This window comes from Gastrolobium bilobum, unplaced genomic scaffold (assembly GCF_033153095.1).
Source record: "Gastrolobium bilobum isolate Gb01-03AN ecotype WA unplaced genomic scaffold, APGP_CSIRO_Gbil_v1 utg28140, whole genome shotgun sequence".
In the NCBI taxonomy this organism is placed as follows: Eukaryota; Viridiplantae; Streptophyta; class Magnoliopsida; order Fabales; family Fabaceae; genus Gastrolobium; species Gastrolobium bilobum.
Genome location: NW_026898356.1, coordinates 16,515 through 43,042, shown reverse-complemented (window position 1 = coordinate 43,042; position 26,528 = coordinate 16,515). Strand labels below are relative to the sequence as shown.

Sequence of the window (26,528 nt, the reverse complement as noted above, 5' to 3'; positions counted from 1 at the left end):
CGGTTACACCAGTGTAGGAATTATAAGTCTTACACTCAATCTTAATAATTGATTCACTTGTATCTAATGACTCATATTACTAAAAAATTAGAACCCTTAGATATAAGTGGGATCAATAGTCAAGATAGAGAGTGTGACTTACATTGGTATAAAATGATCTTGACCCCTTTTTTGTCATATTAATTTTATTAATTCAGTGACTTGATTATTTCCAAACCTAAAATATTTTAATGCAATGATACAAATGAAATATAAATGTGCAATTAACATGATCAAATAAAAAGACTCGATTACTTTTCAAATGTTTATACTGTTTTCGATATAATAGTAACAATTCTTATATAAGTATGGTTATATATATTTTTTTTGTTAAACATTCTTTAAGATTAATAACATCTCAAGAAATATTAATATGATCAACAAAATCTTACCCCACGTTCGATCATGAAGTAAGCTATCAGTAAATTATGCACCTAATCTTGCTTATTCACAAAACACAAATTATTAAGCCGCCGCAGGCGCAGCCCCCCAATATCAGATGTGAATTTTTAACTAAGATACTTTTCTCTCCTTCTGAAACTACTTGGTGATGCTTAGAACGAAGCTTCCTCTTCTGACACAAATTATTTTTTCTTGCCATGTTAAATAAGTTTCTTCTTTAGGAAAAAAGATGTACCCGGGTACATTTAATACTCCAAATATTTATGGGCAATGATTCTCTCCTTTTACAGGAGAGAAGGAATACTTCCTACACTCACATTGAATTTTGTGTCAAATATTTTTTTATTTTTTATTTTTTAAAAGGAATGGTGGCCCCACATCTTTGTTTGAGTAGGAGATAACTTATTTTTTCCTACAAAATGAGTAAAGTTTTTCTCAATATTTATTTCCTCTTCTGTTATTTTAACTGCTATACACTCAGTGTTAGGTGACATAAAACATCACGTGGTCCAACTTGGCATCCTCAATCGCAACTTTAAGTCAACTACTATTACTACTACCCCTGTACAACCAAAAACATTGATTGAACAACCATTGGAACCTTGCAAGTTTCAAGTTGGAAGGAACAAACTAACAGAGAGAGAGAGATGGGAAAGAGCATAATAAGAGAGTTGGGAGTGGAGGACTTTGTGAATGCAGGCTTAACAGTTAGAGAAGCCAATGAATTGTATAATGTTCTGAGGGATGTTCTCTCCCTCTGTCCTTGTTCCTCCGACAACCCAACAGATATATGGCGCCACGTGGTGACTCGGAGAGTGCTGAAGCCATCCTATCCACATCCCTTGCATCAACTTGTCTATTACTCCCTTCATGATCACTCTTCCCAACCTCATGCTGATGCTGCCCCTCCTCTCTATTGGTTCCCTTCTCTGTAAGTGTTTGTGTGTATCTATCTTATGATTACTAACTACTACTCACTCTTCTCTATTCAATTCATGTCTGTTTTTGTTCAGTCTTCACTGCCACTTTTTTATTTTTTTTATTTTATTTTAGAGAGCAGTCCAAACGCACGAACCTGGGTCGTCTCATGGAAACCTATGGTCCTAAGCTTTTAGGAGCATCCTACAAGGACCCTATTACTAGTTATCCTCTCTTTCACAAGTTTTCTGTTCAACACCCTCAGGCAACTACTCTTCCTTCTTTTATTTTTCATTTTATCCCCTTTTCCATTCCGTAATTTCAACATGTGTTGTTTTTTTTTTATCGTGAGTGCAGGTGTACTGGTCCCTTGTTCTCAAGGAACTTTCTGTTTCATTTGTTGAAGCTCCAAGGTGCATTCTAGATACTTCTGACCCTTCCAAACATGGGGGAACTTGGCTTCCCGGTTCTGTCTTGAATATTGCTGAATGCTGTTTGCAACCCACTTCGCACCCCAGCAAACAAGATGACAGTTTAGCCATCGTTTGGAGAGATGAAGGTTTTGATGATTCCCAGGTTAATCATATCACGCTCAAACAACTTCGACACCAAGTCATGTAAAGCTTTTCGACTGATCCTTTTGGTTTTCGAGCAAGATTATGTTACTTAGAATGCAGAGTTTGATCTCTTTGAGTCTTGACTTTTTCTTTTAACTTTTAACTTGAGCTAATTCAATTAATTCAATCATTTGAAGAGCTGTTTTTATATTCCATCATTGCATTGGATTTTGTACTTTTGAATCAGGATGATTCGTGTCTCATTTTGTTGTTTTGTTTCCACTCTTTACCTACTTGTATCTCACTTTTTTTTTTTTTTGTCTTTGATCCTTTCTCCTTTTAGGATTTACCCTTGAAGTACTTTTCAATATCTAATCTCTTCATACACTTCCTGTATGAAATTGTTTCTTTACTTCATGTTTTTTCCATATTATTTCCAGGTTGGTGGCAAATGCAATAGACGCCACATTCTCGAAGGGAGATGCAATCGCAATTGACATGCAAATGACAGCCAATGCCGTTGTTATATATTTAGCCATTGTTCTGGCAGGATGCATTGTGGTATCAATAGCTGATAGCTTTGCACCAAAAGAAATTGCAACTCGCCTGCGTGTTGCTAAAGCAAAGGGTATTTTCACACAGGTGATCTTTTGATTTGGTACTATGTGTATGACTTTAATTGTAAAGCTACCGTCGATCAAAGTGAAACTGTTCAATATTTGGAATTGTCTTTGTTCTTTCTCAGTCACCAATTTATATGTACAATATTATTCAGTATTTGTGAAGCAATACTAAAATTTCCAAATCGTTGTTGTGCCTCAGAGTGTTTCTTTTTCATTCAACTCTAATTGTCTGACTTCTGTTTCCTGTTTGATAAGATTTAACAAAAACAGTCTATATGAATGAATCTCTGATTCTTGGATAAATTCTTAGAATACTTATTTCTTAGACTTGAGTTTCATTAAAACTTATATACCTGTTTGAAGAGGGCACTGACTATCTCATCCAGCTTTGAGTCTCAGTTTCAGCAAACTGCTGGATCTTGTTTTGGCTGTTTAGGCTTTTGTGAATGGTGCATCACAATTAAGACTTCCAAAGCTTGGGCAGGGGTTAGCATTTTAAGAAGGAATAGGTGGATTGAAAACCCTACTTGTATGTTACTGTAAGGATGGCTTGCAAGCAACAATACAGAATTTAACAACCATATTGGTAGTTGTTTTAGTGCTCAAAACAGTACTTATGAAACTAGCTTTCACGGTGCCAAGAGTTCTAGGTAGACTCAAGCAACAAATAATTAGGAATTTTAATGAATGAAATCTTAATGAAGTCTAGCTAAGAGAACAGAGATGGATAGATCATTAACTGAAAGAAAACATATTTCTGTTCTAGAAGATGATGATGATGATCCTAGGCTTCATGCCTTCATGTCTAGGACTCGTTATTTCACACTCACACAACCAAGAAAGTAGCAACTATGCTGAATCATAAAATGATCATTACAATTATATCTTGATAATTTCTCTGTGCCTAAGATTGTTGAGTGGACTTTTATCAATTTCCAATTCTTTAAAAAATTAAGATTGTTGTATTTGACTCAGCTTTTATTTGTTTTCAGGATTTCATATCAAGAGGTGGCAGGAAATTCCCTTTGTACAGGTAAAATGTTGTTAGCATTGTGCTTTTTTCTATTTTTTTCAACACTTCAACTTCTGAATATTGAAATCATATTTTACATGGGCTTGGGGCACTGTTATGATGCCTGTGTCTAATTTATCTGTTTAGATAATAATAGGCATGTTAAGTGCAAGTAAAGCTTATTTCCTATTATCCTTAACTTTTGGTATAATTGGCAATTCAACATTTGTTATAGTAAGGTTATTTAATTATCATCTGTTGATGTATGCTTTGATTAATATTTGAATACTATGTTTTCCTTGTTGCTGTTTCTGAGTTCAAAATCATTGCCATGGTCCACACGATGGTGAGGGGAATCTTTGTGTTTGACCACAAATATACATGGTTGGGCTGTTTTGGGACTGCTGATAATCTATAATGGATCCGTAAAAGTCTTGATGTTAGAATATAGGAGTCAATCTGAACGTAAGTAATGTTAAAACATCATTGCTACGCTGTATTTCGGAAACCGTATTTAAGAACCATGTTTTCTTTTTCTCATTTCTGCTTCATTTTTTTTTTGGCGTTTGTCATAAGCATAAATAGCATTAAAAAGAATGATTTCTGCAATAAATTATATTTTCAATCATAAAATAAAAAGGACATATAAATCCCAGCCACAATAAGTCTTCTGCGTGTTACGTATTCAGATGCTAACTCAGAATTCCATCACATGAATAATTTAGTTCTCTCCTTGCTGTGGAGCATTCCATCTAACCACTCCCTATCACATCCTTTCCCTCCCCTTTGATAAGTATGATTCCGGGCTTCCCAATCCTGCTTGAATTTGATTCTTCTACTTCAAATGCCTTGTTTCTTGTACGGGGACTTATAAAACATAAATTAGTCCAATATCATATATAGCTGCCATCTGATATGTTGATTATTGTTCTAGATGCCAGTTATATTCTCTAAATGAGAGTTTATATCTAAATAGACTACTTCATTGGCAACAAAATTAATTAGCTGTTGAGTGAAACGCTACAAAGGTAGAAGCCAGCTCTCCTTTGATGTAGAGACTAAAATTTTGACTTGAATAATGAAAATCGATATTTTTTTGGCTTTCTAATGTGTACAACTCCCCTCAACAGATATTGTTCAGAAATGTTTAGAAATGAATGTACTGCTGCTGTTTTTTGGCCGAAGTTTGTATTCTAGATGCTGATTTCCTAACTGATAATTGCTTGAATGCCCCTCTCAGACTGCTTTGCCGTCCAAAACTTGAAGAGATAAAATATGCCAAGCTTCGTAGTAGTGTAGTACTCATGTTTGAATGTTTGTTAGATAGATTTATGGCTGTTCTTTAAGCACATAGACCACCAGAAACCTCATTCTGCATATTTCTCCTTGCAGTCGAGTCATTGAGGCAGCTGCATGTAAAGTTATTGTGCTCCCCGTGATAGGTGATGATGTAGGAGTACAATTACGAGGACAAGACTTATCATGGAAAAGTTTTCTCTTTTCTGTTAGACAAAACCCCAGGTAATGCGTATTGCAATTTGTTCATTAAACAATACCTTAGTCTAAACAAATGGTCATTTTTGTCAACTAAAATAATCATTGTTAAAGACCCCAAAACAAGGGGGGAGAGAGAGAGAGAGAGAGGGAGAAGTTGCATTGTTTCTCTTGTTGTTTTGTCTCACCATAACATTGAACTCTTGGCAGATCAAATCATTACTCTCCAATCTATCAGTCAGTCGATTCTGTCACTAATATACTATTCTCATCTGGAACCACAGGTAAAGATTCTTTCTTAGAACGTTTCAGGTAGAGACTACCATTATAATGATTTTATGGTTATATTTTGGCTTTCATCAGGAGATCCAAAAGCTATTCCTTGGACTCAACTTGCACCGATACGAAGTGCTGCTGATGGATGGGCTGCCATTGATATTCAAGCTGGAGATGTCTATTGCTGGCCTTCAAATTTAGGATGGGTGATAGGACCAACTGTATTATATCATTGCTTTCTAACTGGTGCAACTCTTGCTCTGTACCATGGATCTCCTCAAGGCCATGGTTTCGGCAAATTTGTTCAGGTGAGTCCTCCAAATCAAATATTTCATTCCTTACATGATTGTTGCTAAATATAAGCAAATATTATTTTATTTACTATTTTCTTATGTAAAATGGTAATTATTATTTTGATCACCTAATAAGTTGGGACTGCAAACCAAAATGTAAATACCGATTAGTAATTAGTAATGAGAATAGAACCAAGTGGGAACTAGACTAGTAGTTGTTCTTCAAATTTATGGTTGAAATGAACTGATTAGCTCTGGCAGGTCCGATCTCCTTTGGATACTGTGGGATGTAGTAGGAAATGCCTGCAAGTTGGTCTTATCTCCAATGACATAACACGGGAACTTTCTCTGTACTTCGTGAAAACAAATTACAACTTAGTTCCACTGATGGAAAAACAAGGAAAAGAAAAATATTTCTGATTCTTTTAAAAATGTTGTCTCATAAAATTGCATTGCCAAGCTGAAGTTTCACGATCTCAACCAGAATAGGTTGCCTCATTAAGCTGTGTTCTTTAGAGTTTGCTTATTACCTTGTGCAATTTATTTTTCCACAAAAAAGGAACTTCGAAAATATTTGACATGCAGGTAGTTGGCTAAGTGGTTAAAAAACCTAGGATGCTAGCTGGCCTACTGTTTGTCTTCCAACTTTGCAGAACTTATGCTATGTTGTTATAAAGTAGTGTTTTTTATGCATAAAAATGTTTCAACACACCCTACATATAACCTTTATCATTCACCAGGAGTACCTATGCTGTGTTACAAAGTAGTGTTAATTTTCTATACATAGAAATGTTTCAACACCCACCACCAAAAAAAATAAAAAAATAAACCACTCACATTAGCTTTATATGGTGCTGGCCCAGAGGTCCATATATGCGGTACATTCACCTTAGGAGACTGAGGTCTAACATGTAAGTTTTGTCGATGGGATCAACCCAAAAGTACTTTCCATGGTAACTTGTTTGTTGAAAGCTTAGTTAGACATCGCCATTGAAGATTAGTTTCACCTAAACATTAGAATACATATATAGGAACCATGTCTTCTTCTTTAACTTTCACCACTTTTACCAATCCTATTTCACACCACTTATCAATGATTACATACAAGGTATTATTTTCACTTTGGCATTTCATTAAACACTTGGTCTACCTATTTTATTGTACGTAGGCTGAATTATACATTAGAGATAGGCCATCCATTTTCTCAATGATTTTTCAACTATTACCAACAACAAGGCTCAATGAACAACTTCTACAACAACATACACATTCATACATCATTTACAAAACCTCCATGAAACCATAAAACATCAAGAAAAACTTAAATAGCATCTTGAATTTTAATCAACCAAATTCAAGTTTCATGCCTTAAATGATCTCCTAGGCATCTAAGCTTCCATCTCAAAGCTTGAAAACGTTAAAATACACTCTTTTTAATTTCGCATGAACAGTACCTGCGATTTAGAGGGCTGAAATCTCCTTCCCAAGAGCTTCCCATGGTGAACAATCTTATGGGTTTTGTAGAGGATGAAATTTGACACACTTTAGGCTTTGGAATGGATTGATTTCATCAATCCTAACTCAAGTTATCAAGGATTGAAGCTCCCACAAGCTTTTCTCTCTTTTTTTTTTTCTCCCCTTCCCTCTTTACTCTCTGCATCGTCGCGTGGAGAAGAAGAATACGAGCCTTTTAGTCAATTTTCACTTACATAGGTTAAGTGAAATTTAACTGGGTAAGAACTTATCTATCTAATCACCTCTATTCTTTACCAAACTTTACTCAATGACTAGAATATTTTTCCAGTCATATTTCTAACTTTACTTTCACTTTTCAAGTAACTTTGCTTATCTGCATTTTTACCCCTTAATTGTCATTTTAACTCATTTTTTCACCAAAGTTGACTTTATTTCTTTTACTTCTAATTATTCTTCAATACTAAATCCACAACTACTAATGAGGGTTATTATACATCGCACCAAAGCACAGCCTTATTTATTGAACTACAATTGTTCAGGATGCAGGTGTTACCATTTTGGGAACAGTTCCAAGCTTAGTAAAAGTTTGGAAGAGTACACAATGTATGGAGGGCTTGGACTGGACAAAGATAAAGTATGTCTCTCAGAAGTGTAAATAATCAAGTAATTGCTAAGAATAATGAACTAAACTATGGTTATATGCAGATCATTTTGTTCCTCAGGAGAAACATCAAATGTTGATGATGATCTATGGCTTTCTTCAAAAGCCTATTACAATCCAATCATTGAAATGTGTGGAGGCACTGAGCTTGCATCTAGCTACATTGCAGGAAGCCCCATGCAGCCTCAAGCTTTTGGAGCATTTAGCACAGCATCAATGACAACTGGCTTTGTCATTCTTGACGAAAATGGAGTTCCTTATGTAAGAATTTTTTTTGCATATATAGTTTATAGTCTTAGGTCATATGATTTTATTTACTTATGCTGCTGCTGCTTGTCACTACATTACATCATGTCAATACCTGGGTGTATTTTCGTCGTTGCAATGGGTAATGGACACCATGTGCTTATTACATCTTCAGGACCAGGGAGCAGAAAGGATATGTTGGTACAATAATGGCTAACCAGAAGCCCTGGTCTCAAAATCTATAATTAGTTACCGGAATTCCTGATGGTCATCAATTCAAATTCTCCACATGGATTCTCTTTCACTATTTGTTTCTGTATAGGTTTAGTTTTTATGCTAACCCTTCGGCTACCAATATTTTCCTGTAACTTCTATTCCATGTTTACACTTCTCAAATGAGTTGTTTGCCTTTCCACTAGTAGATGTCCAAAACTATCTTCAATAAATTTTCATCATCCTATCTTCATTAGAGTAAAACTATCTATGGGTTTAGAAAAATTTAATTTTTTGGTTTTCTAATTTATTTGATCTCTTTGACCAATATGACAGCCAGATGATGTTTCTTGTGTTGGTGAAGTGGGCTTATTCCCTCTCTCTCTGGGAGCATCTGATAGACTGCTTAATGCTGATCATGAGAAGGTTTACTATAAGGGAATGCCGATTTATAAGGGACAGGTATATCTACTCAAATTAATATGCTTAGAATGATTTTTTCATTTAGATATAGCTATCTTGAAATATTAGTTCTTTCTTGCCCGAAGAACAACATATTTTCTTCCGATCTGGAAGTACTTTGTTGTTACTCATACTTCTTTGAGGTCCTGCTCCACAAGCTCATATTTTCGTACACACACTTACCAAATTGCAAATTGAAAATCCAAACTAGCTTGAGAGAGAGGATAGTAATATCTTTGATTCTGAACTTTGAATGTTTTGATAGTTGGTTAAAAATGCTGTTAATAATACCTTTGCAAATTATCAATGTACAAAAGTATCGTAGATCAGTAAGATGTACGATTTTCAAATAATCCTTTCTTTGTAAATTACACAATTAGTATAGACTAAATTTGAAGTTTTAATTACTCCCATTCTGTTGTAATTGTAATAACTGGTTGATATAAATGTATTAGCAGGTTCTTAGGAGACATGGAGATATAATCAAAAGAACAGTTGGAGGCTATATCATTGTACAAGGGAGGGCTGATGACACCATGAATCTTGGTGGAATAAAGGTATCACTGTTACAGGGAAAATGCAGAATAAGAAAACTACTCAGGAAATGAATCTGAGAGTAATCAAAACTATCAACCTGGGAAGTGGTAGGAGAAGAATATACTCCCAATGATCAAAACCAAAATTGGAGGTGTAGAGACAACAGAGAGGAGAAAGGATATGTTTTTCATTCCTTCATTCATGATATCTGATCAACTTCCCTTTTGTAAACTGTGCAACAGAAATCTGATCCACTTCCCAATGGGTGCTAGTCACAGTGGTTAAAAGTGGTTGCTTGAACCCCAAGGTTGAAAATTCGATCCTTGGAGAAGCACTCTTGAGGAGAGACCTTTGACCTTCACCACACCTGGGTCGAATTGCAAAAACAATATATATATATTTCCAAAAAATATAATCCATAACCAATACTGGTACACTTGACCACATGCTACACTACTTCCAGCTTAACAATAAATTCCAGCTCAGCATATTCAATTGGAAACAATGAAAACAGCTGTAATAGCCATATTAATTAGCCACTCTGTGACAATCACATCACCCATTGTATTTTATGTTTTTTGCTCCTTCTCCCAGTTCTACACGACTGGGGATGAAGCTTTTCAAGGATAGGACTGTTGGTTACACGTATGGTGTAAGAATGATATATCTGTCATGTCCATGGTCTGCATAAACTTAGTAAGAACGGAAGATACTTGCAACTGATCGTAGTAGTTTCTTCTGAAATTCTTAAACTCACATGATCATTGCTCTTACTTTGGCATTCTTGGACTAGCTGTTATTCTCACTTACAATTTTCTGTTTCTGATATGCAGACAAGTTCTGTGGAAATTGAGCGTGTCTGTGATAGGGCTGATGAATGCATTTTGGAGACAGCTGCAATCGGTGTTGCAACTGCAAATAGAGGCCCAGAAGAACTGATTATATTTGTAGTTTTAAAGAAAGGATACAATTCCAATGCAGAAAATTTGAAAATGAAGTTCTCTAAGGCCATTCAAAGCAACCTTAACCCTTTGTTTAAGGTCTGACCCTTATGGAAGTTTTAACCTGACTTGTGATGATTCAGTTAACTGATTTAACATTCACAACTCTTATAATTACATTACAGGTAAGCCTTGTTAAAGTTGTGGCCGAGTTTCCTCGAACATCTTCCAACAAAATACTGAGGAGAGAAATGAGGGATCAAATGAAGCATGAACTATCAGTTCAGAGCAGACTTTAGTGACACCATTAATTCTCAACAGACCAGGGCAGGCAACAACATTCAGTCCTATTCATGCGGATGAATAAGTGAATTATTATTATTATTATTATGAGTGAGGGATGAACAAGACAATTAGTCCTTGGTTGGAAGTATGCAGATTTTCACTATAATGTAGCATATAATATTTTTTTGCCGGATGGAGTCCTCCGCTTGAAATTCAAGCTACGAAAATAAGTGTTTCAAGTGGTGGATAAATATGTGAGGGACTGAGGGGTGTATGAATTTAAATTATGTTTAAGTAAATATAAGCAAATCTCATTACAACTATTTTTTTTTTTTGGATACAAAGGAAGCATAAAAAGACAAAAAAACAAAAACAGCACTAGTAACAGACCAGTCTGGGGATGGTCACCCCCATTTGGTCTCTTAGAATGAGCAACATACACTCCTGAGGAGGTTCCTCTAGAATTTCCACGTCCCAAGTTAGGTGATTAGCACCGGAGGCTATCCAATCCACAAGGAGATTCCCTTCTCTTAGAGTGTGAGATATTTCCACAGTTCACTTCTTATTGATGAGCGTTTGGATTCTCTTGACGAGGGTGTAGAAAGGTTGGCTATTAGAGCACCCTTTCTTAGCTAGATCAACCAGCCACCAAAGAATCACTTTCTAGGCAAACTCTCCTGTGTCCTCTATCCCACGCTACCTGTAAGCCCAGCAGCACACCTTTCAACTCAGCTAAAAGGGCATTTCCATATCCTGTATATTTTCTATACCCCACGATCTATAAACATAAACACATGCTCAACAAACAAGAACAAGATATGTAAATGGATACAATATCTAGGGGTGTGCATGGGGTATTTTGATCCGACCCGCTTTAATTTGATTCAAGTCAGGACTAACTTGGTTTGAATTTTTTTGAACTAGTTCAGAACCGGATCGGATCTGACCTAGCTTGATTTTTGAAGTGGGTCAAATTTGACCTGACCCGTTTTTGACTTGGTTTCGTCACAAAATGTCATCGAAATATCTACGTTGCAAACGACGAAAATTTCGTCACAAAATTATTTTTTCGTCGGAATACTTTTTGTTGAAAAGCGATGAAATTTTTCTCTAATGAAAATTTTTACGAAAATAAATTTTCTATCGAAATTTAGTTTCCGTCAAAAGTTTTGACAAAAATGATTTCCTCCATCAAATTTTTTAAACAAAAAAAGAATTCCGTAAAAAATTTTGACAGAATGTTTTTCATTCAAAATTTCGATAGAAATGTGTTCTCACGAAAATTTCGACGGAAATTGTTTTGAGGGAAATGTTTCATTCGAAACTTTCGACGAAATTTAGATTCTCTAAAGAATTTTGACAGAATATTTTTTCCGTCAAAATTTGTTATCAAAATATTTTTTGTCAAAAAATTTTACGAATTTTTTTGACAGAAATGTGTTCTGTTGAAAATTTTGATGGAAATATTTTTTATCAAAAAACTTGACGAAAATATTTAGTCAAAAATTTTCGATGGAAATGTGTTTCGCTAAAAGTTTCGACGAAAACTTTTTTTTGTCAAAAAGTTTAACGAAAATGTTTTCGCCGAAATTTGAATTTTGTAAAGAATTTTGATGAAATTTTTTTCGTCAAAAAATTTCGATGGAAATGTGTTTCGTCGAAATTTTTGATGAATATGTTTTTTTGTGAAATATTTTGATGGAATTTAGATTCCGCAAAAAAAATTGGCAAAAAAAATTTTCCGTCAAATTTTTTTCCAGAAATGTTTTTAGTCACAAATTTTTGCGAAAATTTGTGATAGAAATATTTTTCGGAAAAAATTTTGACGTAATTATTTTACGTTAAAACTTTTCTTTTAATGTAATTGTGATTTTTTTTTCTTTTTTTTTCAAATAATGGGTATGGGTCAAGTTTTGGGTCAACAGGTCATTATTAAAAAAGATCAGGTCTAAAACTGACAAAAATAAAAGTGGGTCAGTATTTAAACCCAGTTCAAAAAAATAGGTATTTATTGGGTCGGGTCAGGTCATGGTCAGATCAAGGGCAAAGCAAGTTAGGGGTGTCAATATGGGTTTTGACACGCGGGTCGACCCGCGACACGACACGAAAATTCGTGTTCGGGTTGACCCGTAAAAAAATTCGTGTCGTGTTCGTGTTGGGAAAAATGACACGCAAAAAATTCGTGTCGTGTTCGTGTTTATTAATTCGTGTTAGTGTCGACCCGTATTTTTTATTTATTATTATTATTATTATTTTTTTTTAATTTTTATTTTATTTTCGATCTATTTTTTTAATTTTTTTTGTCAATTACCGTTTTGACCCCTATTTTGCGTGTTATTCGTGTCGTGTTAACCCGAAAAAAATTCGTGTCGTGTCAGTGTTGAAGATTTTGACACGAATAAAAATTCGTGTCGTGTTTGTGTTGATGTATTCGTGTCGTGTCAACCCATATTGACACCCCTAAAGCAAGTGAACCAGATTTTTTGCACACCCCTAACAATATCCACAAGTGAAAAAAGCGGTGGTGGGGAAGGAAATTATGGATAAGAAAATATATTTTTGCCAAGTGAGAAGAGAAAAGATTATGAAAATTAGGAAAACTAAAAAATCATAAGACTTTATTTTTTAAAAAAATAACAAGATAAATAACAAAATAAGATTTTATTAAAAAATAAAAGATATGATTTTATTAAAAAATTAAAAGGATATTATTTTATTAAAAATGATATTATTTATTAAAAAATACAAGTCAGCCTGAAGACATAGAGGACAGGCTTGCTAAAATAGACTTGTGACCTAATTTCTAAATAAATTTTTTAATGAGTTCAAGCTTATATTATTTTAAAATGGGGCAAGTCAAACTAAGCCGAAAGCAAGCAAACTATAGCCCCTGATAAGCTACCTAACTCATATACATCCCTACTCAGTGATAAGTGAAAGAGTAAATTAAGGTTTATTTGCTTAACGGGATATGGTAAGGGCAAAGAAGTTAAGTAGGCTGATAGGACTAGGAAATGATAAGGGCTTGATAAGTGTTATGATTTGATAGATTGAGATGTTCAATCAGAGATTGGTATGTCAATATAAGATTTGTTTTCCCTCTCTCAGGTACCTATGAGGGAGGTATCCTAGAGATCAGCGGATTACTGTGCACAATAATACAAACGACATAGTCAAGGCGTGGGGTGTGTGCAAAGTGACAAGCTAAGAGAGAGGGTTTAGAATATGTGTACTTTATTGGCTTAACTCTTTATTTATAGATGAGTTACCTGGCAATAGTGGACTTCTGGGCATCTTAGGAGTATTGGGGTCCTATTGTTAATCCATTGCTGTCGTAGTAGGATTAGTATAATTAAGGAATATTTCATTAATTTCCTCTTAGCCGTTAACCCTATTTGGGTCTTCTAGAATGTAAGTCTTTATCATGTCCATAACAATAAGCTCATATCATATATTGTGTTTGATGCGTATTGGACAAACAATATCATATGATTGTATTATCCCACCCTATATTTAGAATGAATCAAATAATATTGGGAAATAATATAAATAGACAAAAATATTCTCTATTAGAAAATTATATATTTATTTTTAAAATTAATTTCTAAACTATTTTTTAATAAATTCAAAATAATTTATTAAAATAATATAATTAGTTAGGCACACCTCTCATCAGTGATGGAGTGGGAGAAGGGCTAGTGGGGCACATTTGTATAATCCTTTAAAATTGAGCTTTATTTTTGTTTTTAGTCATATATTTGATATTCGTCCCCCTTCAAATCTTATAAAAGTCTGTAGTTTGTAAGTATCATTTCTTTTTTATTTCATATAAATAGTTATAATTTCAAACAAAAAATTTACATTATAATGTTGCCCCCCTTTATAAGAAATGAAATATATAATATTTTCTTTCTTTCTCCTCTGAAAATATGATATAATGATATTGAAAAGAAATAGATATAACAGATATAAAAAAAAAGGTAACTATAATACCCTTTTCCTCGTTATAAACTCTAAACATGAGTTAAATTGTATTTTTTTTTATTTCGGATGGTATAGTATTGAAGAAGGGGTAGGATATTGTAACAATCAAAATTAGGATTACTACCAATGTTACTACCAATCAATTTCACCGTTAGATTGATTACTACCAATGTCAAAAAATCTATTATTCATTGCTTCATATTATAAAATGCATCTCTAAATAATTTCATCATAAAATATAAATAGACAACTTATAATTAAAAATGTCATTAATTCCTCTAAATGAAAAGAAATAATTCAAGAAAAAGTAAAAGAAACAAAAGAAAATCCTCCAATTCGCACTCTTCTTCTTTTAGAGTACAATTAGAGCATTGAGCAATTGCAACTTCAACGCCTTCGTGCAACTCTACCATGGCATCGGTTCTGGAAGGAGGAGGAGGAGTGGTTCCATGCAGAGGACTCGTCGTCCAAATTGATGTTGATGGTGAATGTTGTCTTTTCTTATTCACTGAGTTAGAAGAAGAAGAAGCATGTCCATGGACTCGAATTTCCTTTTTTGCCATCAGACACAAGTACTTCTTTAGTGCATGGATGACATGACCCTGACCCTTGTGCATCTTCTTGTGCTCCTCTTTATATTTTTTATCATGTGTAACATGATGACTCTCTTTGTGTCCTTTCATAAACCCCAATAATGAGAAAGCATGTTTGAACTTACCTTGTACGTTTGTTCCTCTATCATTCTTCTTGTTGATCCTTTTATTTTCTTCATCTAATGACTTTAGCATGTGGGGGGTTAAACATTCCATGGAGTTGGTGGAGAGCGTGGTAATGCATTGGAGATACGGTGTATTGCGTCTCTTATAGAATAGGAGACCATTCTATGAATTTTTCTCAAATCATACATATCTTTGACTTAATTAAAAAAAAATTCGGAAAAAAATATAATTATATATCTCAATCAAATTCAATTAAAAGAGGAAAGTTATATCTACATGAATTATTTTCGCAGCACATATGTCAAAAATGTTAAAATTTTTTTATCAAATCATACATATCTTTGACTTAATTGAAAGAAAATCAGAAAAGAATGTCAGATTTCTCAATCAAATTCAATTAAAAGGGGGAACTTATACGATTGTTCTTCTTTCTTTTTCTTTTTTTCTTTTTTGTAAATAAGGAGGCCCGAGTTATATGATTGTTCTACATGAATAAAAGGTATTATTTTATTGAAGAATAAAAGACATTATTTTACTAAAAAATAACAAAATATTATTTTTTTTTAAAAATAACAAAATATTTTTATTATAAAATAATAAAATATTATTTTATTAAAAAATAAAACGTCACTTATTAAAAATTATGAGTCAACTCGAAGGCTTAGAGGCTAAAATAGGCTTGTAATATGTTTCTAAGCAAGCTTTTTAATGAACTCAAACTTACACTATTTTTAAAACAGGGCAAGGCTAGACAGGCCAAAGGCAGACTTAGCTATAGGCTCCTGACAAGCCACTGACCATTTATATACCTACTTCTAGCCCTCTAAATGATTATCATCTTTTGGTATGTGTATGAATTTTATTTTTAAAGATAAGTGTTAGAGAATAATATAAACCATTAAAATGCCCCCTCTCAACATTTTAAGCTTTTGGGTTGAATTTGTTCTTTACATGGTATTAAAGCTTCAGTGCGATCACAAGGTCATGAGTTCGATGCTCATCGCCTCCACTTTCTAATGATATTAAATAAAAGCACAAAAAGTAAACTAAAAATTAGATCTGTGCAATATTCATCATTCAAACTCAAAAGGCTTTTGCATGAGGGGTATGATAGAAAATAATATAAATCATTAAAAAAGCTCTCACCCAACAACTTAAGCTTTTGAGTTGAATTGATTCTTTACAATAACAAAATTAAATACAATAATAGAAACTCAAGTTGTATTACACTCAAATTTTCTATATCACGGCTCCACGTAATATTAATATTTTATTTATAAATATCTAGTCTATATAACAAATTTAATGTTATGTATATCTTTGAAGTGTAAAAATTGGATTTATTAATTCTTGATTTTAAACTACAAACATACTATCAAAATAAAGAAGTTTGTATTGAACTATGCAACTATTATAGAGGATATTGAATTATTGATTATAAAATTTAAACTTGCACTTTGGTTTTCTATGTAATTATTCAAATTTTCATAGGTGTTGTTGCTGCGTCTAGGGGTGTTAACAAAAAATAATTTTCGGCATGTGGCCTGACTTATTTAAAAAAAATAAAAGCTTGGTTTAGCCTGATTTAAAAAAATAAGACAATAAAAATTTATCTAAACATAATATACAATCAACAACACTATTAATTTCATAAATTTTCATAAATTCAATGTATATCCAAACAACATAATATAAAACAAAATCATTCAAAAAGTCTGTTTAACCAATAAGATGAGGTGAAATGGATTAAGGAGAAAGAGAGGGCTATTACAACTTACAAGTAGTATAAAAAATAAAAAATAATAATATACTAGGCCAGCCGAAGAGGCTCAAAGACTGAGCTTTTGAATTGGAGTCTGAGGCCTTTTTATTAAAGGAGCTTTTATACAAGTTCAAATCTGGTGCCAACAATCAATTTTAGACATATAAGCTTAGGCCTCTACGTGCCGAGCCAAAGGCCCCTGTTTCGTTTAACACCCCTGTCAAATAAAATCTCTTATTTATAAGTTACATAATACTAGTGGTTAATGCTGTTCCGAGAGTAGAATGAATAATTATGAATACCAATTTTTCTTAAATAAGGATAATTAATTGACTAATTAAAAATCGTATGATCACCTAGAAAAACAATGAGTAGGAGTAACTTATATATGAAATTATATTCATATATATATATTATATATATATATATATATATATTATATATATATATATATATATATATATATATTGAAAATACTTTTTTTTAGAAACAGAAAAATTATTTTGTGTATCGCACATTTTACAAGGAATTTTGGAGTTAGCCCACTCATTATCATTCATATTCCTTGGTGGATTGCTGCTCCTTTTGGGGCTTTCAATTTATGCGCATCGCTAAAGGTGTAGTGGCTATCGACCAAAAAAGAAAAATACTTGTATTAAAAAAGAAAAAAGAAAAAATAGTAATCGTGTTATAAAATGAAGATAAAAAAGGTATGAAATGAAGGGAGTAAGTCTAAAAATATTAGTCTACCAAAAAAAAAAGTATAAAAATATTAAAATATAATTTCTTAGAAACGCATGAATATATTAGCAATTTCTATAGAAGATATGTTATTGTATAAGACTTCAATGCCCCAGTAGTGTAATAATTACATTACATATAAAATTATTAGATATATGAAAAATCCCAGTAGTGTAAAAATTACATTACATATAAAATTATTAGGTATATGAAAAATCAAAGGTCATAATACAGGTTTCACAACAAATGGCTTGTTTTTTTTTTAGTGAATAATGGCTTACTTGTTTCAGATTCTGTTCTAAGTAGCCTTTGAAAGAAAGAAATATTTTGTTTACTTTCTTTTATGTTAATATGCGTTCAAAGAAATCTAAAAATACGTAAGTTATAAACTCGGAGAATAATGGTATCTTTTTAATATATTTTTATTTTATTCAATACAAAATGTTATATAATAAAAAAACATTTCGGGAAGGAAACCTCAGTTTGATTACCATCGAATACATCTTTGGAGAAAAAAAAAAGTTTTAACTATGATTAAACCTCGATAAGAGATTTGTCACATAACTGGCTCAAAAATTTAAGCTTGTGTGAATACCCAAAGCCCGACTTGCCTTAAAAAAGTAATTATGGTCGGTGTACAAAAAAAACACTTAATCTCTTAAAAACTTAAAACATAGTAATTAATTTTTTTATCATTTTAAAAAACATAACTTTATAACATATAAGATGAAACAACGTGATTTGATGCATAGCGTGATCTTTACATGCTATTTCCTTCACTTTCCCTTCCTAATTTTATGAAGGAGAGAATAGATAAAGAAAATAATAAAGTATGCATTAAAATAATATCGTCTTATTTAAAATGACATAAAATTATGTTATTTAAAATAACAAATATTTCTCCTATATTAAAATTATTCATTAAAATGATATAAAATTTTCTAAACCTAAATCCTCACCAACGAAACTAAAAGGGTGTCGTATATTTATAATAAAAAAAGTGTGATATTGATTCAAAGGTCGCAATCCTTTTCTAGAGCCCAATTTGGTGTTGCGTCTTGCAGAATTGAATCTGAAACGCTTTTTTTTTAGTTCTAAGATATCTAGTCAATTTCAGTATAGAATACTATTCTTTTCTCTACTATTGAAAATTAATGAAGATTATTATTTTTTCCTTTACTCAAACTTTGTGTTTTTAATTTTACTATTCTATTTGTTTTTGTCAAAAATCTATTATTCATTGCTTCATATTAGAAAATGCATATCTAAATAATTTCATCATAAAATATAAATAGACAACTTATAATTAAAAATGTCATTAATTCCTCTAAATGAAAAGAAATAATTCAAGAAAAAGTAAAAGAAACAAAAGAAAATCCCTCCCGTTCGCACTCTTCTTCTCTTACAGTACAATTATTGAGCAATTGCAACTTCAGCGCCTTCGTGCAACTTTACCCTGGCGTCAGCTCTGGAAGGAAGAGGAGGAGTGGTTCCATGCAGAGGACTCGTCGTCCAAAGTGATGTTAATGGTGAATGTTGTCTTTTCTTATTCACTGAGTTAGAAGAAGAAGCACATCTGTGGACTCGAATTTCCTTTTTTTCCATCAGACACAAGTACTTCTTTAGTGCATGGATGGCTTGACCCTGACCCTTGTGCTTCTTATTGTGCTCCTCTTTATATTTTTTATCATGTGTAACATGATGAATCTCTTTGTGTCCTTTCATAAACCCAAATAATGAGAAAGCATGTTTGAACTTACCTTGTACGTTTGTTCCTCTATCATTCTTCTCGTTGATCCTTCTATTTTCTTCATCTAATGACATTAGCATGTGGGGGGTTAAACATTCCATGGAGTTGGTGGAGAGCGTGGTAATGCATTGGAGATATGGTGTATTGCGTCTTTTATAGAATGGGAGGGAGACCATTCTATGAATTTTTCTCAAATCATACATATCTTTGACTTAATTGAAAGAAAAATCGAAAAAAATATTAGATATCTCAATCAAATCCCGATTAAAAAAGGAATGTTATATAATTGTTCTACATGAATTATTTTCGCAGGACATATGTTAAAAAAGTTAAAAAAAATTTCTCAAATCATACATATTTGACTTAATTGAAAGAAAATCTGAAAAGAATGTTAGATTTCTCAATCAGATTAAATTAAAAGAGAAAACTTATATGATTGTTTTACATGAATAAAAGATATTATTTTAATTAAAAATAAAAGATATTATTTTTTTAAAAAATAATAAAATAATTTTTTTAAATAAAAAAATACGAGTCAATTTGAAGGCTTAGAGATCAAACTTGTTAAAATAGGTTTGTGACTTGATTTCTAAACAATCTTTTTAATAAGCTCGAACTTATATTTTTAAAATAGGGCAAGTCAGGACATGCAAAAGAAAGATCAAGTTATAGGTTCCTGAAAAGTCAGTTGACCCATTTATATCTTTTTATAAGTTCTAACCCTCTATATGATTATCATTTTGTTGATAATGTGTATGAATTTTATTTTTAAAGATAACAAAATTAAATACAATAGTAGAAATTGAAGTGGTATTACGCTCAAATTTTTATATCACGGCTCCATGTAATATTAATATTTTATTTATAATCTATATAATTAAATACAATGTTATGTATTACGACCAACTGTATTATATCATTGCTTTCTAACTGGTGCAACTCTTGCTCTGTATACCATGGATCTCCTCAAGGCCATGGTTAATTCGGCAAATTTGTTCAGGTGAGTCCTCCAAATCAAATATTTCATTCCTTACATGATTGTTGCTAAATATAAGCAAATATTATTTTATTTACTATTTTCTTATGTAAAATGGTAATTATTATTTTGATCACCTAATAAGTTGGGACTGCAAACCAAAATGTAAATGCTGATTAGTAATGACTAATGAGAATAGAACCAAGTGGGAACTAGACTAGTAGTTGTTCTTCAAATTTGATTTATGGTTGAAATGAACTGATTAGCTCTGGCAGGTCCGATCTCCTTTGGATACTGTGGGATGTAGTAGGAAATAAGTGTTTCAAGTGGTGGATAAATATGTGAGGGACTGAGGGGTGGATGAATTTAAATTATGTTTAAGCAAATCTCATTACAACAATAAACGATGCTTTTGTTGATATATGTTCAGTTTGTTACTTGGTCCATTAAGGCCCATTGGCTTAATTCTGTTAGTTAGTTTAGCATGTGGTTATATATATGTACAGATAACTACTTTCGTTAATTAATTCACTTTTATCTTTTCCACTTATATGAATAACTCTTTTTCTCCTTCACATCGTAAGATGGTATCAGAGCTCTGCATTAGAGATACGGTGTATTGCGTCTCTTATAGAATAGGAAACCATTCTATGAATTTTTCTCAAATCATACATATCTTTTTTAACTTAATTAAAAGAAAATTCGGGAAAAAATATAATTATATATCTCAATCAAATTCAATTAAAAGAGGAAAGTTATATCTACATGAATTATTTTCGCAGGACATGTTAAAAATGTTAAATTTTTTTATCAAATCATACATATCTTTGACTTAATTGAAAGAAAATCAAAAAAGAATGTCACATTTCTCAATCAAATTCAATTAAAAGGGGAAACTTATACGATTGTTCTTCTTCTTTTTTCTTTTTTGTAAATAAGGAGGGGAAACCCCCCGAGTTATATGATTGTTCTACATGAATAAAAGATATTATTTTATTGAAGAATAAAAGACATTATTTTATTAAAAAATAACAAAATATTATTTTATTAAAAATAGACAAAAATATTCTCTATTAGAAAATTATATATTTATTTCGGATGGTATAGTATTGAAGAAGGGGTAGGATATTGTAACAAACAAAATTAGGATTACTACCAATGTTACTACCAATCAATTTCACCGTTAGATTGATTATGTTGAATCATAACCATACAAAGATGGAAATAAATACAAAGTATTAAATATAGGGAATCATAATCATACAAAGATAGAAATAAATGTAACCGTTGAATCAATTTAATCAATCTAATAGTGAAATTGATTGGTAGTAACATTGGTAGTAACCCTAATTGAATTTTACAATATCCTACCCCTTTGAAGAATTAGAAGCCATCACAATTAGTTTAAAAAAAGAAGGCATCACAATTTAATGCGATGAAAGGATATACGCTTTTTCTAGTATATGATTAACTTTTCTTTTTTAAATGAACACTTATATTTTGTCTAGGGAAAAGTGTTTGTCATTTTAAATGATATAAAATTATGTCATTTTAAGAGAGAGATAGACACAAAATAATTTTTTTATTTAAAATTTAAATTAAAAAATTACTCACTTTCTCTCTCTCAAGATTTTTATTTTTTTGTGTCTATCTCTCTCCTAAATGATATAACTTATGTCATTTAAAATGACAAACACTAAACCCTTTTGTCTATTTAGTTTCAAAATTCCATTCTATTTTATAACAAAAATATGTATATATAATACGGCAAAATATTTCTGCAGTTAATGCAGATAAGTTATCTGCATTTATTTCCAAAACGATGTCGGTTTGGGATTGAAATATTAAAAAATTATAATTATAAAGACTATAATAACCCTGAAATAAATTAAAATTACAAAAACACAATGATTTTCGCACCAGAACGACGTCGTATTGGGCTTACTGCAGATAACTTATCTGCAGTGACTGCAGAAAAAGCAAACCCACAAAATATCATTTTTTTTTTGGATTGCCCATAATAATATCATTCAATACATATCTAGTCAATTTCACTATAGAATACTATTCTTTTCTCTACTATTGAAAATTAATGAAGATTATTTTTTTTCCTTTACTCACACTTTGTGTTTTTAATTTTACTATTCTATTTTTTTTGTCAAAAAATATATTATTCATTGCTTCATATTATAAAACACATCTCTAAATAATTTCATCATAAAATATAAATAGACAACTTATAATTAAAAATGTCATTAATTTCTCTAAATGAAAAGAAATAATTCAAGAAAAAGTAAAAGAAACAAAAGAAAATCCCTCCTGTTCGCACTCTTCTTCAATGCCTTCGTGCAACTTTACCCTCGCATCGGCTCTGGAAGGAAGAGGAGGAGTGGTTCCATGCAGAGGACTCGTCGTCCAAATTGATGTTGATGGTGAATGTTGTCTTTTCTTATTCACTGAGTTAGAAGAAGAAGAAGAAGCATGTTCGTGAACTCGAATTTCCTTTTTTTCCATCAGACTCAAGTACTTCTTTAGTGCATGGATGGCATGACCCTGACCCTTGTGCTTCTTCTTGTGCTCCTCTTTATATTTTTTATCATGTGTAACATGATGACTCTCTTTGTGTCCTTTCATAAACCCAAATAATGAGAAAGCATGTTTGAACTTACCTTGTAGGTTTGTTCCTCTATCATTCTTCTTGTTGATCCTTCTATTTTCTTCATCTAATGACTTTAGTATGTGGGGGGTTAAACATTCCATGGAGTTGGTGGAGAGCGTGGTAATGCATTGGAGATACGGTGTATTGCGTCTCTTATAGAATAGGAGACCATTCTATGAATTTTTCTCAAATCATACATATCTTTGACTTAATTAAAAGAAAATTCAAAAAAAATTATAATTATATATCTCAATCAAATTCAATTAAAAGAGTAAAGTTATATCTACATGAATTATTTTCGCAGCACATATGCCAAAATTGTTAAATTTTTTTATCAAATCATACATATCTTTGACTTAATTGAAAGAATGTCAGAAAAGAATGTCAGATTTCTCAATCAAATTCAATTAAAAGGGGGAACTTATACGATTGTTCTTCTTTCTTTTTCTTTTTTGTAAATAAGGAGGCCCGAGTTATATGATTGTTCTACATGAATAAAAGGTATTATTTTATTGAAGAATAAAAGACATTATTTTACTAAAAAATAACAAAATATTATTTTTTTTAAAAATAACAAAATATTATTTTATTATAAAATAACAAAATATTATTTTATTAAAAAATAAAACGTCACTTATTAAAAATTATGAGTCAACCTGAAGGCTTAGAGGCTAAAATAGGTTTGTAACATGTTTCTAAACAAGCTTTTTAATGAATTCAAACTTACACTATTTTTAAAACAGGGCAAGCCTAGACAGGCCAAAGGCAGACTTAGCTATAGGCTCCTGACAAGCCACTGACCATTTATATACCTACTTCTATCCCTCTAAATGATTATCATCTTTTGGTATGTGTATGAATTTTATTTTTAAAGATAAGTGTTAGAGAATAATATAAACCATTAAAATTTCCTCTCTCAACAGTTTAAGCTTTTGGGTTGAATTTGTTCTTTACATGGTATTAAAGCTTGAGTGCGATCACATGGTCATGAGTTCGATGCTCATCGCCTCCACTTTCTAATGAAATTAAATAAAAGCACAAAAAGTAAACCAAAAATTAAATCTGTGCAATATTCAGCATTCAAACTCAAAGAGCTTTTGCATGAGGGGTATGATAGAAAATAATATAATTCATTAAAAAAGCTCTCACCCAACAACTTAAACTTTTGGGTTGAATTGATTCTTTACAATAACAAAATTAAATACAATAATAGAAACTCAAGTTGTATTACACTCAAATTTTATATATCACGGCTCCACGTAATATTAATATTTTATTTATAAATATCTAGTCTATATAACAAATTTAATGTTATGTATATCTTTGGAGTGTAAAAATTTGAGATTTATTAATTCTTGATTTTAAACTACAAACATACTATCAAATTAAAGAAGTTTGTATTGAACTATGCAACTATTATAGAGGATATTGAATTATTGATTATAAAATTTAAACTTGCACTTTGGTTTTCTATGTAATTATTCAAATTTTCACAGGTGCTGTGGCTGCGTCTAGGGGTGTTAACAAGGCCGAGCCGAGCCGAGATTTAGTCTTAAAAACAATGTTGTTAAAATTGAGATCTTAAATAAAATCGGATAGGGATTAAAAAATCGTAAAACATAAAATCGTAATGTAAAAAAATCGTAAAAACGTAAAAGCGTTTGGAATATTAGTAAAATTGTTTTGATGAAAAAAATCGTAAAAACGTAAAATCTTAGTGATAAATCGAGATTTTAACAACAATGCTTAAAAGGTTAAGCCTGTATTTAAATGTGTCAGTCTGACCAAGCCTGTTACCTGTTATAAATATAATTATCGGCATGTGGCCTGACTTATTTACAAAAAATAAAAGCTTGGTTTAGCCTGATTTAAAAAAATAAGACAATAAAAATTTATCCAAACATAATATACAATCAACAACACTATTATTTTCATAAATATTCATAAATTCAATGTATATCCAAACAATATAATATAAAAAAAATCATTCAAAAAGTCTGTTTAACCAATAAGATGGGGTGAAATGGATTAAGGAGAAAGAGAGGGCTATTACAACTTACAAGTAGTATAAAAAATAAAAAATAATAATATACTAGGCCAACCTAAGAGGCTGTAAGACTGAGCTTTTGAATTGGAGTCTGAGACCTTTTTATTAAACGAGCTTTTATACAAGTTCAAGTCTGGTGCCAACAACCAATTTTAGACATATAAGCTTAGGCCTTTATTAGCCGAGCCAAAGGCCCCTGTTTCGTTTAGCACCCGTAGTTGTGTCAAATAAAATCTCTTATTTATAAGTTACATAATACTAGTGGTTAATGCTGTTCCGAGAGTAGAATGAATAATTATGAATACCAATTTTTCATAAATAAGGATAATTAATTGACTAATTGAAAATCATATGATCACCTAGAAAAACTATGAGTAGGAGTAACTTATATATGAAATTATATTCATATATATATATATATATATTGAAAATACTTTTTTTTAGAAACAGAAAAATTATTTTGTGTATCGCACATTTTACAAGGAATTTTGGAGTTAGCCCACTCATTATCATTCATATTCCTTGGTGGATTGCTGCTCCTTTTGGGGCTTTCAATTTATGCGCATCGCTAAAGGTGTAGTGGCTATCGACCAAAAAAGAAAAATACTTGTATTAAAAAAGAAAAAAAGAAAAATTAGTAATCGTGTTATAAAATGAAGATAAAAAAGAGAAAAAAAAAAAAAAAGGTATGAAATGAAGGGAGTAAGTCTAAAAATATTAGTCTACCAAAAAAAAAAGTATAAAAACATTAAAATATAATTTCTTAGAAACGCATGAATATATTAGCAATTTTTATAGAAGATATGTTATTGTATAAGACTTCAATGCCCCAGTAGTGTAATAATTACATTACATATAAAATTATTAGATATATGAAAAATCCCAGTAGTGTAAAAATTACATTACATATAAAATTATTAGGTATATGAAAAATCAAAGGTCATAATACAGGTTTCACAACAAATGGCTTGTTTTTTTTTAGTGAATAATGGCTTACTTGTTTCAGATTCTGTTCTAAGTAGCCTTTGAAAGAAAGAAATTTTTGTTTACTTTCTTTTATGTTAATACTAGTTGATTACCCGTGCGATGCACGGAGAAAAAAAAATCGGTTTGTTTGTCCCGTAAACGAATTAATAAGAAAATCGGTTTGTTCGTATGACATAAACGTGTAACTTTTAAGGTAGGAACAAAAAAAAGAATATAATAATTTAAACACAGTAAATTCCATGGTTGTCAGCAAAATCTCCGTTAAAAAAATATAAATGTCATGTTGACAGCAATATAATAAGAAATATGCCCAACCGATACTCACAACAGTTGTAAAATATCGTCCGCCATGCACTATTGGTATTTGCTGCTGTTCGAAATGAATCATAAACAATATGTAAACAATATTTGGAAAAGAAAAAACTATTGAAGGGAATTATATAGTTTAGGCAGATGAATAATTCAGAA

At 31.4% G+C, this 26,528-nt stretch overlaps 1 protein-coding gene across 1 annotated transcript; it reads left to right on the top strand.

The window, feature by feature from the left end:
- Positions 1 to 1,074: 1,074 nt before the first annotated feature.
- LOC133315209 (probable CoA ligase CCL12) lies at positions 1,075 to 10,704 on the top strand. The gene is made up of 14 exons (XM_061516783.1): positions 1,075 to 1,372; positions 1,495 to 1,624; positions 1,717 to 1,976; positions 2,357 to 2,558; positions 3,532 to 3,572; positions 4,944 to 5,072; positions 5,256 to 5,329; positions 5,409 to 5,629; positions 7,630 to 7,724; positions 7,796 to 8,012; positions 8,547 to 8,672; positions 9,131 to 9,229; positions 10,043 to 10,249; positions 10,336 to 10,704. Exons 1-14 carry the CDS (start codon positions 1,089 to 1,091, stop codon positions 10,447 to 10,449), a joined length of 2,199 nt encoding a protein of 732 aa, XP_061372767.1. The 5' UTR covers positions 1,075 to 1,088; the 3' UTR covers positions 10,450 to 10,704.
- Positions 10,705 to 26,528: the final 15,824 nt, after the last annotated feature.

What these genes read in the sequence shown, in the direction of transcription:
- LOC133315209 (XM_061516783.1), top strand. Translation starts at nt 1,089, where the DNA reads ATGGGAAAGAGCATAATAAGAGAGTTGGGAGTGGAGGACTTTGTGAAT. An exon ending in TTTCTGTTCAACACCCTCAG is followed by an intron (nt 1,625 to 1,716) that starts GCAACTACTCTT and finishes TCGTGAGTGCAG; the next exon opens with GTGTACTGGTCCCTTGTTCT. An exon ending in CAACTTCGACACCAAGTCAT is followed by an intron (nt 1,977 to 2,356) that starts GTAAAGCTTTTC and finishes TATTATTTCCAG; the next exon opens with GTTGGTGGCAAATGCAATAG.